The following is a 13,914-nucleotide window of genomic DNA, read 5'->3' on the forward strand; positions in this document are numbered from 1 at the left end:
AATCATCGAGCTGCCACTTCCTGTCGTCTTCGTAGTTCTTGTCAGTAGTAACATCCGGTTGTTGATCACGTGACTCATTTGATTCCAAAAGTTGTAGTTTTGTAAATAAACTCATTTCAATACTGCTGAAAAACAAACAGAAACATGTAATCGTAGCGCAAAAACATTTGATAGAAAAACGGGACTTTCTTTTTAAGTTGGCTGTTTATTAAACAAATTTATTTTTTCAAGATTTCAAGTTGCAATTTTGATCTGCTGACCCCGATGACCCTAAAGCGGCTGTGACCTTTCGGTCCAGCAGATCATCTCTGTCTGAGTTTCTCCCATTTGACCTGCAATCTGATGGCTGTTCAGCCACTGGCGTCTCCATTTGGACCTATTCCAGGCATGAGCCTCTGGAACCAGACCAGAACCAGAACCTGATCAGAACCTGAACCGAACCAGAACCAGAAGCTGAACCAGACCTGAACCAGACCCGAACCAGAACCTGATCAGAACCTGAACCAAACCAGAACCAGAACCTGATCAGAACCTGACCCGAACCAGAACCAGAAGCTGAACCAGACCTGAACCAGACCCGAACCAGAACCTGATCAGAACCTGACCCGAACCAGAACCTGATCAGAACCTGACCCGAACCAAAACCAGAACCAGAACCAGACCTTAACCAGACCTGAACCAGAACCTGATCAGAACCTGACCCGAACCAGAACCAGAACCAGACCTGAACCAGACCTGAACCAGACTGGAACCAGACCAGAACCAGAACCTGATCAGAACTAGACCTGAACCTGAACCAGACCGGAACCAGAACCAGAACATGAACCAGAACATGAACCAGTACCAGTACCAGAACCTGAACCAGAACTAGACCTGAACCTGAACCAGACCGGAACCAGAACATGAACCTGAACCTGAACCAGAACCAGACCTGAACCTGAACCAGAACCAGACCTGAACTAGACCTGAACCAGACCAGAACCTGAACTAGACCTGAACCAGACCAGAACCAGAACTAGACCTGAACCAGACCAGAACCAAACTAGAACCAGAACCTGAACCAGAACCTGAACCAGAACCAGACCCGAACCAGAACCAGAACCTGAACCAGAACCTGAACCAGAACCAGACCTGAACCTGAACCAGAACCAGTCCTCCCTCCATAAAGGAAGTCCGTTTCTCTCCTGAACATTTTCTCCACAGAAATGATCCTTTTTCACTGAATAAGTCAGAAAAAAACTCCGAACCGTGAGAAGAATGACTGAACTGGGTCAAATTATTTCTCTGCAGCAGAACCGCCAGAATGGACCGCGGAACCTCCGAACTCCTGCTGAGGTTCTCCCAGTAAACCCAGCCTGATCCGAACCGGAACACCAGCTGTTCCTGCACCTGCGGCTCAGGTAATCAGCACATTAAGCCAGCCGTCACCGCAGACACGCCCAGAGCCACGCACATCCCCGCAGGAAGCCCGGAGTCACCCGATGCTTCCAGCAGATCACCGCAGCAGACCCGCACGGTTCGGGAAGTTCCTCCGTGGAAAAACACAAGCAGAACCAGAACCGAGCCGGTCCCTCTGGATGAAAACCAGCGGCAGGTTTACTCTGATCCAGTGCTCTGATTTCACCGATCCGCGCAGACCAGAACTTTGTTCTTAGTGCAGGCCGGTCCAGGTTCCCCTGCGCCCGGTGAGAGTCCGCGGCCCCCGGGTCTTACCTCTGATGTAGGCGGACTTGGCTTCATCCAGCAGGCTGGACGCGGAGACCCCCATGCTGCTGCTGCTGCTGCCGGATCCACAGGTAGACTCGGGCCGCAGGTGCGAACTGGATCAGCGGCTCTGCGGAGAGGAAGAGGAGGGTGTCTCCTCCTCCTGCTCTTCATCCTGCTCCTCCTCCTCTTTCTGCTACTGCTCCTCCTCCTCCTCCTCCTGGAGGATCGTTCAGGGACGCAGAAAACCAGTTTTCCTTTTCAAACCTGCAGGTTCCTGATGGTCACCGCAGGTTTATCATCTAAATTTTTCATCTAAATAAAATTCAACCAGAAACAAAGATTATAATCCCGGAATATAAAATAATCCAGCTCAGCCTTCATCATCCTCCTTAAATCCAGAAGTTTACATACAGGAGGCTTTGAACAGTTTGGGAATTCCCAGCTGATGATGTCATAGGTTTGAAAGCTTGTGATTGGTTAGTTTATATTAGCGTTAAATGGAGGAACAGCTGAAACTTGCTTGTTTCTGACACGATCATTTTACAGGACGATAAATTGTCCCAGTAATTGTGATAAACGATAATATTGTTAAATATTTTCAACTAAACCTGATAACTTAAAACTACAGATCATCATAAACTGAATCTGTTCTCAGATACATAAATAAAAACCCTGCAGAGAAAAACAAAGCAGGTTCACTAACAGGCAGGTTGCATTGTGGGAAATGTAGGATGTCAGGGAATCTCATCTGTATCAATCAACTCCAAACCTTTGTTCTGTCACAATTATCGATTTATTTCATTTTTATTATCATGCTCCAACCTTTGTGAGGACTGACCCCCGCCTCCTCACACACAGAGCCAGCAGCGTCACCTTCCCATTCATACCTGTGACGTCACGCCCACATCGACACGCCCACCACCAGGTGTCAAAGCCGCTGCTCCTGTCATATCAATAATTACTCATTTCATTCATATTGCTCTTATAGAGCCTCAGTGAAACATGTTTATTAACTCTTTGGTGCAAAAAACTGAAAATCGATTTATTTACTGCATGTTTATGTCTGTTCAGGCTGACGGCACTGAAAGCAGCACTTTAAACCAGACAATCAGATGCCTGATTAACCGCGATAACTCAGAAATTATGATGTATTTTTATTTCTTTCCCATTTATGGAAAGTTTCTGTTTATATCAGGTTTGTGGTGCTAAAGAAAAAGAGATAAAATGTCATATTTCACAACGAGATATTAACATTCACGGAGAAACCTTTACATAATCTTATATTAAAACAGGAAGTACGGCGGCCCGTAAGAAAGACTGACGGTATCAGTCATGGCGCATGAACTGATCAGTAGATTATTGCGAGGGAACGCAAAAGAAAAATAATTTTTCCCATGTTCCCTGGAGGCTCCGTATGAAACAGCTGCAAAAAAATTATTTTCAGAAAAGATTTTTATTCTGGATCTAAAGAGACAAATTAAGGTAAAAAGGAGAAACGATTAAAATACTGTTTTTAGGTAAATTAAATAGATTCTCATCAGTTTGTGCTCTAATAAAGGTCCATCAGTGCAGTTAGAACCGGGTCAGGACCGGGTCAGGACCGGGTCAGGGAGCGGAGCGTCGCCCCGGCTCAGACCGCCTTCTCGGAGCTCGCGGTGCTCTGGCCGGCGCCGGTGTTGGTTCCGGTCGGTACGCTGTACTTGGTGAGGACGGACTTAAACTGCTGCAGCGTGGCGTCGGTCCGGACCCCGGTCGGGTCGAAGTGGGTCCGGCTCACCCTGAAGCCGGCCTCCGTCAGGTACTGCAGGAACTTGTTCAACCTGTGAAGGCAGAGCAGCAGAACCGTCAGATGGGCGGGACCGGGTCGGGTTCTGAAACGAGCCGGCTGGGTTTTCAATGGAGTGAAAAGCAGCAGCGTCCCGTCGGCCCGGCGCCGGACTCACTTGGGCATGTTCATGCGGCGGATGCTGTGCCGGTGGATGCTGTAGTAGAAGGCAGGATGATCCAGAGACGCGTCCGGCTTCAGCTTCTTCACAACGTTCCCACAATCCTCCCCGCTTTTCCTTTTCCCTGCAGGAACACAAACGTTATGCTGCCACTCATTTACATCTACATTACCATTATTAGAAGATTATTATCTCACCGTTACATAACTCAGATTATGAGGGATTTATAGTTGCACATTGGCAAAGACTTGATAATTATTCTGTCATTATTATTATTGTTTTTCTTATCTTGGGTCTGTAGATTTTCTTGTCTTTTTTATTATAGTTTGTAATTTTATTCATGTAACATAATTTGTTGGTTCTTTAACACAGCATATTGAACAAGCATAAGAATATCTGAACATGGTTTTATTACAAATTTCTGATAATTATTGTAAGTAATATCTCATTAAATTGAGAAAAGATGTTGGATTAAATTTCAAACAGAAGAGAAACGCTGAGCTAATTATTTGTTCTGGTTATTTTCCTCCTGTCCTGATTGTTTTAAAAACCTGTTGAAATAAATAAAATGAAATAAGTATAATTTACATGAATTTAACATGACAATACATGATTACAAATCGGTAAAATAAAACTTAAGTGAAATCTAAGTATTAAACTGCTGTAGGACTGAACCTGTTAAACTTAAACAGGCTTAAGAATCACTGCATGGATGAAACGGCTTGTTACCAACAAACTTAACTAAAGACGACTAGTTAACTAAAGACGACTATAGTTAACTAAAGACGACTAGTTAACTAAAGACGACTAGTGTTAACTAAAGACGACTAGAGTTAACTAAAGAAATGTGCAGCTGGAAAAGAGCTGGATATCTCAGCTAAGATCAAAGCGAAATGTAAAAATAGATTCTAAATGAAAAGATGAGAAACTTTCCAGATGAAAGCGTTCTAAGTGTTGGAGGTCTGCAGATGTTCAGAGGAAACCTGAGCGATCGGTTCAGTCGAGTCATGAAATGTTGAAGCTTTTTCTGCAGGAAGAGACACATTGACTCCAGTCAGAGAACAATGCTGGATTGTGAGAAGGAGTCAGATTGTTTCAAGTTGTTTCATTTGCAGAAAACCAAAGTTCAGCTCAGCAGATTCACAGAAACCGAATCGCCTCGTTTGAAGTTGCTGCTGCAGATTTGGCTAAACTTTAATGTCCAACATGAAGCAAAAGAGAAACACTGAGGCGGTTTTCACCTCAGTGGCGATGAGACGGACAGAAACGATGAACAAATGAGCACAAGCTTTTACTTTATCCAGTTTTTTATGATCGAGCATTTAAATATAAAGATTTCCTCTTATATTAAAACAAGATTCTTAGTTTTGCACATAATGTTTGAGTTCTTAAAAACTGCAAAGGAAAAACTTTAACATCTTATAAACCTGATGTTCTGTTGAACCACAGCAGTTTTTCATTTTTATCTGTTTTCTTGTTGGCAAAATTATTTTACATTTTTATTTGATGCACAAAACATACTGTGGGATTTTATACATAAATATTTTGTATTCTGGTGACTGTTTAAAAAGGAAACAAATCTCTACATATTTGGCCAAATAAAAAGCAGAAAATGTGGAAAATTTTGTTAGAACTATTTTTAAAAAGTGATTTTTTGGGGAAATAAAACCCATCCTGACTGTAGAGGTATTTTAAACAGAAGGTCAATCCTGTACAGATATTCAATGTTGTTTCTTATTCACAGTTATGTGTTAGAAATATTATTTACATGATTATTATTATTATTCACTGAATTTAAGATGGTTGTCCAAACTAAAAAAATAAAAACTGAACGATTAATGTTCAGCAGTCTGAGTTATGATTGCAGAAGTTTCACTGAGTCAGCATGCATCATGCAGAGTTTTGGTAAAAACCCTGAAACTTTTAGTTTGCAGGAAAACATTTAGCTGTAAATTCTCCAACACTGCCCTCTACAGGACAAACAGAACCACTGCGGTTTAGGTTACAGCTGCTGCTTCCTGTGCAGACGGAGTTAAAAGCAGAGAAACTGACCGGCCTGATCAGCTGGACCTCCATCCTCTCCGCTCTGCAGCGTCTTGATGACGACTCCACACTCCACTGCAGCACAAACACAACATTCAGCGTTTTATGCTGCAGGTGCAGCAGGCGGCGTCGGAGCTGAGGCGGTTACCCTGGTTACTGAGCACTGACGACCCGTGCACCAGCGACTTGAGCGTGGTGCACTCGGACTCGCAGATGAGCGTTTTGACGAGCGGCTGGATGTCGTCCATGCTGTGCTGCACGGCGGCAGACAGCATCCTCCTCAGGAAGCCGGTGTTGAACAGAGGCCCGGCCCTGCAAACACAGCCGGGTTATACTTAGAAAGAAACTCTCAGTTTTAATTTATGGTCCCTGATTTTTACCACAGAGGTCCCAGCTGCACCGCCGTCTTTCCAGGCAGACTTCCATGACAGTTACAGGGAACGGTGTCTGAAGAAAAGGAGTTGGAACAGAATTTATCCTGCAGGTCAAAGTTAGTTTCCTCCTAACGCAGCAAAAATTGTCTGGGAAAAGCAAACCTTACTGGCTTCTACACAACGTAAAAGATTACATTAACATCATCTAATATCATTTATTCTAAGCTAAATCCAGCTAAATGAGTCTAAGCTAATTACACCAAGCTATGCTAAAATAAAATAAATGAGACGCCACATGACAATGTGCCATTAAAGTTTCACTAAAACAAAACCAACATATTCCAAGAAGTTAGGTTAAGATGAAGCAAAATTAGAAACAAAAAACTTTAAGCTAAGCTTAAAAAAAGCTAAGCTACACAAACACTGAAGTTAAAGTGAATCTAACTTAAACGATGCTATGGTAATGCTAATCACTGAGCTAAGTTATGATCCTCTAGCCCAGTGTTTCTCCACCTGGTCCTCAGCCCCCCTGCTCTGCATGTTCTAGATGAGCCTCTGTTCCAGAACAGCTGATCCAAATGACTGCAGGACCATCAGGAGCTGCAGATCCTGTTAATCACCCAGAGATACAATCCAGGTGGCAGAAGGGAAACAGCTGAAACATGGAGGAGGTCTGAGGAGCAGGGTGGAGAAACTCTGCTCCAGATGCTAATAAAAGAAACTAAACACAAAAATCAAACTAATCAAAGAAATCAAGTCAATAATATAAGCTAAAATTAATTAAGCTAAGTTTCCCTTAAAGATGGACCACATTAAAACAAGCTAGCAGGCACAGCTTGTGATCTGATTGTAAACTGATCCCTGTTAGAGAAAAACGGGGACAAATGTTTGTGCCACTAAATCAGGGAGTCAAACTCCAGCCCTCTGCTGTCCTGCAGTTTCTAGATGAGCCACAGGTAGAAAACACTGGAATGAAACGGCTTCATTTCCTCCTCCTGGTGCAGATCATTTCTCCACAGCCTTAATGACCTCATTATTCTCTTCAGGTGGTGCAGCAGAGGCTCATCTAAAAGCTGCAGGGGCAGCGGCCCCCCAGGACTGGAGTTTGACACCTGTGCACTAAATAAATGAGAAAATGTGTATTTTGCACACAGTGTGACTGATGTGTCATTTCTGCATTAGCATAGATCTGTCAGCTTAGATTCTAAGATAAGATAGATTAGAACAAGCTAACATAATCTAAGACAATCAGAGTAAATTTAGCTGGACTGAATAAGAAGAACTAACTTTTACGAAGCAAGCTTAACAAAAACTAAATATATTTTACTAACAGCAGGTTATGAGGAAAAATGTATTTTACACATATAAATATCAATTTAACAACATTTTTCCAACAGCAGCTACATCTGAACGATGCTCGTTTTCTGCACAATTATATCCAACTCCTTTTTGACTGAACTGAGATAAAACAATAATTTTCTATTTGGAGCAAAAGGTGAAGCGTCAGAGTTTCATTTATCTGATTTAAGGTGTGCAGCAGCGAGTCGTCGACAGTTTGAACGCAGCTCACCGTCCACCATGTTGCCCAGTTTCAGGAACACTCTCTCCTCGCACCACTGGCAGTGGACCAGTTTGCGGAGCTTCTTGGCCGACTCGTCTGCTTGGGTCGGGCCCCTGAGGACCCTCACCACCACCAGCACAAAGTGCTCCACAGCCACGGCCAGCAGAACCTCGATGCCTTTGTTACAGCGCGCCGCCGCCCTGCAGGACGTCACAGGAACAACTCACTGAACGGCTTAAAGTCTTCATTAAGAACAACAGTCCATTTAAATTATGGTCAGATTAATCACACTGCAGCGCTGTCATTAATCACTATGTCTAATTTTGTAAACTGGAAATATAAATTTGCAGGCAGCGGTGATGGACCTTCCTGCCGCACTCCGACCAATTAAAATCCAATTATCTGATTTCACAGCAGAAAACAGGTAAAGTCTCCCAGAACAGCAGCAAAGGGAAACTTACTCCACGACTCAAGCAAGCAGAAGGAAACGATACGTCATCCTGCCGCCCCTTTCTGATGCCACCCCGGGCCACTGCCCATACAGCCCATATCAAAAACCGCCTAAATGTTTTATTAACTCAAACGTGTCTAAAGATTCTCGGTTTTCCAGGTTTTTATATTCAGAAAGGTTTAAAGGAAGCCATTTTGGTTTAAACGTTAAATTAGAAACTCTCCACTTATTTCCTGTGGAACTTGAGCGATGAGGCGAAAGTCGCTTGTCCTCATCCAGACGAGCGACTGGCGAAATTCGTTATGTGAATTTGTGACCGAGTACACTTAGACATGAACATGTGGGCGAGAAACAACGCAACACCAGGAAGATTAAAAATGTTAAACTGTTGTTGCTGTCTGCTGCCATGGAAACCTCATCTTTCGCTGTTTGTTGCCCCCTGCGTGTCGATGCATAACGGCTGCTGTGAACTCTGAGAGGCTTTTAGGTCAGCACAGGTAGTTGGATTGATCTGCGTTGAGCGTTAGGCCTGTTAGCGTTAGCAGGGCGGCCTACCTGGCTACCGTGGCGACCACCATGCGGGCTGCCAGCTCTTTGTAGTACTCGGTGCGTACGATGTGGCAGCCGTAGTGGCGCAGCGTGACGTTGGGCGACTTGGCGTAGAGCGAGCCCGTGTCCGTGGACGTCACAGAGATGATGCCGAGGTTCCGGACGTTTCTGAAGGCAGCATCCAGGTAGTTCACGGCCGTGCCGAAAGGATCCAGGTGGCTGGAAGGTTAAAGGTCAGAGCATTTTACGACTGACATCAGACACTTCAGGATGGGTTTAAAGGTCAACCTACATGTAGTCAAACGGCCGCAGATGCATGATGACATTAGCGTCCATCTTGGCGACCTCCACTGTGGCGACGGGGGCCGTCTCCGGCTCGCAGCCGGCCCTGTCGGGGCCCCGCGGCCCTCGGGAGCCGCCGTCGGCCCGGATGTTGTTCAGCTGGCAGTTCTCTCTGATCATTTTGACGCAGGTGTCGCTGATGTCTGTTATGGTCACTCTGACGGTGCTACGCAGGTGTTTGGCCCACTGGAGGCCCATGATGCCTGAGGAGCAGCAGAACCCACTCAGTTACTCCTCCGTACTCCGACCCAAAGGTCATTTACTCCAGAACCTCGTTCCACCGAGCAGCACAGAGCCGGACACCGGCCTGTTTTACAGTGGGGTGTATTAAAGGGGCCGTAGCTTTTGTTTTTCAGGCCCTTTAGCAACCATGTTTCCTTCAGTTTTTATAAAAATGCTATTTGACTTAAAAGAATTTTGACTTCCTGTTTTAATGTCTTGGAATTGGGCCTCTGTCTCTTTAAGAAGCTCCTGCTCTTTCTGAAACTCTGCCTTCAGAAAGTCATCATAAGGTTTTCCTCTCCACTGTCGCTGCGTGCATGCGCCGTAGGACGGCTTGTTGGCGCCCCCTGCTGGTCCCGGAGGAGTGAATGCTGCCAGGTAACGACTCGATGCTCTGCCGAGTTTCCATAGAAACTTTTTGAACTAATTTGAATAATAAACTGACGTTAATGCACTGATGTGTGATTGGATTGAAATGAGGGTTTTCGTAAAGTGCCTCCAGACATTTGTTGTGAAACGGCGCTGTAGAAATAAATGAAATAGAGCTGAACAGTCTGACCTGAAAACTCTCCAAAGTGGCTGAATTAAATAAGTTCTGGAACACAGAAAGAGTCACCGTTCCTCCAAAGTAAAAGACTTATTCCCAGTTATCACAAACAGCTGATGCTGCCAGTTTTCAGGTACTTTTTCCATCTAAGCTCAGTTTGGTTTGGATGATCCATTTTCCTTTAATGAATAAAATAATCATTTGAAAACAGTTTTTGATTTACTCTGATCATCAAACCAAAAACAGAGGACCTCTTCCTCACAGCACTGACCCTAATGATTGATTCTTCACATGAAGACAGTTTGCTGGACGTCAGGCTGTGGGCTGCAGGCGCCCCCTACTGGTCCACAAGGTACTGCATGTATTTGTTGTGTTTAAAAATAATAATGGATAAGTGGCTTAAGACCGGCTCACTCAAAGGAAAAGCTGAAGATATCAGTGGAAGGAAAAACAGCAGGAATGCTTAGATGAAGAGAGGATTCATGTCTGCAGGACAAATCTTCAGTTTCTCAGAACAAAGGCAGGTCTATCCTACCCATCAATGAGGGTTAAGTAACTAGTAGCTTCATTTCCTGTTGTATAAGTAAAGATTTTGTCATTGTGGGACATTTTTAAGTTCGTGGTGTGAGAGTTTGTTAAAAGTGTTAACTGCTGGTCTCTGTCCAGATCAGCGTTTTTCTGTTTCATCTCGTCTCACCTGTGGCTCCAAAAGCATCCAGACACTCCAGCGGGTTCCTCTCCTCGGCCAGAACCGCGAGCGAACAGAACACCAGCTGCCTGCAACACAAACACGCAGCTTCAGCTTCAGCCGATGCTTTTCACTCAGAAACAGACGCGGCGTCACCCGTCTCCACCTGTTGGTCTTCATCTTCCGGTTGAAGTACGTGTCGCTCTTCATCGGGGTGCTGTGGTTCGGCAGCAGCTGGACGTTGGTCCCCAGCTCCTTCAGGATCTCGTAGGCCTGACCCGAAGGCGCTGCGGATGAGAAACGGGATCGTGAGCGAAGCGTCCGCCTCCGTCAGGCTCGCTGTGACGGCGGCGCTCACCGGGCTCGTCCATCTGAGCGTCTGAGCCGCCGGGGTAGCTGGCCTCCGTCTCTCCCTTGTTGAAGTGGCGCTTCAGGTGGCTGATCATGTCCGTCTTCCGGGCGATGGTGACCGAACACACCACGCAGTGGAAGTGGGCCATGTGTCGACCCGACACCTGGAGACGGACAGAACCCAGTCCGCTTCAGGGACTTCTCAAAGTTTGGTGGCATTTTTCTATTGAAGTTGTGTTTTAGATCGCTGTCATCAGCGAACAGAATGACGTTTCTCTTAAAGTTTGTTATACAGATAAAAAAACGTGCTTCTGTTTGCTGGGCAGGTTTTTATGTGACCTTCAATCTGCTGATATCTTTCATTCTGGATCCAGTTTGTTTAGGTCAAATGTCCCTAAACAAACTGGATCAGAACTTCCTGCAACACTTTGCTCTGAAGGCCGAAGAACCTGGAGAGCTGAACTGTAAATATTTTGTTTAATTGGATGTTTATTCAATAATTTAGCAGCAAAATGTTTTTTGACTGGAAGTGTTGCTTATTTTGATTATTAAAATTAAACTGATTAATACACACCCTGCAATTAACATGATTAGAAATGAAAATGGCGTCCCAGCGCCAGTTTAAATGGTTCTACCGTCCATCCTGACGACGAGTGGAGGGAAACGCCTCACCTGGTCTCCGCTCAGGCTGGGTTTGGGGTTCCTGCAGGCCAGGTGGCAGATGCACATCCTGCTTCCTGCAGGGAGACGGAGGTCAAAGGTCAGCATCAGGCTGAAGCTGCCGGGCTGCGTCTCTCTGCTGTCCTACCTTTGAACTCCACATAGACCTTCCAGTGGAGGTTCTGCAGGTGCCGGCGCAGCTTGTGGCTGTAGCACGCTTTAAACTTCTCCTCCGGACACAGAGGGCAGGACTTCCGGCCCGCTGGAGGACAGACACGAACAAACCATCCGGATTCAGCTGGAAAAATTATTCTTCATCCGCATTTTATAAAATATGTTTAGATTTGAGGAATTTAGCATTTTTTCAGGTTTCCATCATGTCAGAAAGTTTTTCCCTCATTAGAAACAAGCATGTTTCAGAAATCCTTTGATCTCCATGGCAACCATTCAGCTGTGGTAAACACCTGGGTGGACCTAGCCCCGCCTTCGAGGCAAAGCTCCTCCCCGACTCAGCTCCTTCAGACTAGCCAGCAGCAATTAGCAAACAGCTGCTGGAACTGCTGAGCTCATTATAAGAGACAGAGGCCCAGTTTCAAGGTGTTAAATCAGGAAGTAACATTTCTTTTAAGCCATTTTTGATATATATAGCGTTTTCATAAAAACTGAAGGTAACATAGTGACTTGACTTGCCAAGTGCCTGGAAAACACATAACGCTGCCCCTTTAATTCTTGAGTTAGAGCCTGAACGTGATTATTTCAGCATCATTTTCTCTATTAAACTTTAAATTTAACCCCTTTTATGATTCTTATGTAATTTTAGTCAACTTCTAATAATAATTTTATCCACATCCACATGTTTTTTTCCTCCATAGAGAATAAAAAGAAGAAGAAAGGCAGAGAAATTCCTGAGGACCTGAACTCACCACCATTAAGGTCCACCAGCATCTCCAGTCCTTCCAGTTTGGTCTGGATGGAGATGTGTCTGTCTGCAGGCAGGAGGAAACCCCAACACTCCGTTATGTCCTGCGTCTGCAGCGCTCCCAGCCAGTCGGTGACACCAGACGGTTGGCTGACTTACCAGGGGTCGTGGTTGAAGGCTTGGAGTCGCCGTCAGCCGCAGCGTCGCTCCGCCCTGCAGCGGGGGCCGAGCCGGCAGAGTCTTCCTCTCCGGTGTCTTCATCACCTTTACATCCAGACGGGAGAAATTAAAATAAAAAATTTATAAAACAGAAATACCAGGTCATCATATTTTAAAAATAAAATCTGAATGAGAAACTCTCAGCTGAATGGACCTGTTAAATGTTGAATGTTAAGATTTTTATCATGGAACTATGACATATAACAGTTTATGGTCTAAAACTGAACAATAAGAGGAAAGCAGAGATTAACAAACCCCTCCCCCACCTGTTGCTGCAGCAGCGAAATAAAGTTAGTAAATACAATAAAAAAGGTTGTTTATATCTTAGAATTGCAATAATTAATGCACAACTTTGTTTTTTAATATCAGAATTTCATGCCAACCAACGAATATATGGATTAAACTGGGAAAACACAGATTTATTTTTCTACCATCAGTCCCTCCAGTTCGGTTTGTCAAGTTTTTGTGCGTAAATTGGAAAAGGTGCGCACTTTTCAGCGCAGCGGCTCTGCGGTCCTGCAGCGCAGCTCCGTGGTGAGACCGCCTCGCATTAAATAATAATAATAATAATAATAATAATAATAATAATAATAATAATATTGATTTGATCCTGGGGAAAGCGCTTCACTGACGCCTGCAGCTGCAGATCCGCTGCTGGCCGTCCGGCTCTGCGCCTCCAGCCTCCGTCCCTCCTGTTGTTGACTGTTTAGGCCCAGTGGCGGAGCTCCGCGCTGAGGCCCTCGTCCCGCTGCGCACTTAAAAACTCAGATTCCTCCTAAATTCACCGCGCAGCAAAAACAGCGTCTAAAGCATTCATTTAAAGCGCGCCTTTTCTCCGCAAAATGAGCGCACAAAAGGTAAAATGGCGCAGTTTTACTGACGTTTGATGCCTCTGTCCTCCTGGTGCTGCTGAGAAGCGACCGCCTCTTTCAGCTCCGCCATTTCCAGCTGCAGCAGCAACCAGGAAGTGCTCTGACGTACGGAGTTACGTACGTAAACTGCGTAACTCCGAAGCGGAGTCCGCAGAAGAACACAAATAAAGACATTGTGCCTCAAACTTACTTCCTAAATCAGTAAAGTAAATATGATCATAGCCGAAATTATAGTATAGATACTATCTTGAAATTATATGGCAATTAACTTTATCAGGTAAGGCTTTATTTTAAAAAAGAGGCGTTTTATTATTCAATCGGAGCATCAACGGCGCGGGCTTCTAAAGTGACCGTTAGTTAACGCGTAATCTTAAGGCGCCAAATTCAATTCAAAATTCCAGACAATTTATGAGACTTAACACTAAGATATAAGAACACAGACATGAGAACAGCTCTATGGAAC

General features: G+C 44.8%; 2 protein-coding genes across 2 annotated transcripts in view; both read right to left on the reverse strand.

The window, feature by feature from the left end:
- The window catches only part of LOC103149970 (protein Niban-like), a 22,373-nt gene extending 20,372 nt beyond the window's left edge, over nucleotides 1-2,001 (reverse strand). Inside the window, exons 1-2 of the mRNA XM_007569372.2 lie at nucleotides 1,905-2,001; nucleotides 1,714-1,867 (exon numbers count right to left, since the gene is read on the reverse strand). Of these exons, the coding sequence (XP_007569434.1) occupies nucleotides 1,714-1,768 (55 nt within the window). The 5' untranslated portion in view covers nucleotides 1,769-1,867; nucleotides 1,905-2,001. The remainder of the gene's footprint in view (nucleotides 1-1,713; nucleotides 1,868-1,904) is intronic.
- Nucleotides 2,002-3,141: 1,140 nt separating this feature from the next.
- trmt1l (tRNA methyltransferase 1-like) lies at nucleotides 3,142-13,566 on the reverse strand. The gene is made up of 16 exons (XM_007569373.2): nucleotides 13,461-13,566; nucleotides 12,520-12,624; nucleotides 12,365-12,427; nucleotides 11,590-11,703; nucleotides 11,454-11,518; nucleotides 10,789-10,945; nucleotides 10,597-10,717; nucleotides 10,440-10,519; nucleotides 8,924-9,176; nucleotides 8,638-8,850; nucleotides 7,641-7,831; nucleotides 6,077-6,143; nucleotides 5,845-6,008; nucleotides 5,706-5,771; nucleotides 3,651-3,777; nucleotides 3,142-3,527 (listed from the first exon to the last, which is right to left on the reverse strand). Exons 1-16 carry the CDS (start codon nucleotides 13,519-13,521, stop codon nucleotides 3,338-3,340), a joined length of 2,037 nt encoding a protein of 678 aa, XP_007569435.1. The 5' UTR covers nucleotides 13,522-13,566; the 3' UTR covers nucleotides 3,142-3,337.
- Between the last annotated feature and the right edge of the window lie 348 nt (nucleotides 13,567-13,914).

Source organism: Poecilia formosa, unplaced genomic scaffold (assembly GCF_000485575.1).
Source record: "Poecilia formosa unplaced genomic scaffold, Poecilia_formosa-5.1.2 Scaffold240, whole genome shotgun sequence".
NCBI lineage: Eukaryota > Metazoa > Chordata > Actinopteri > Cyprinodontiformes > Poeciliidae > Poecilia > Poecilia formosa.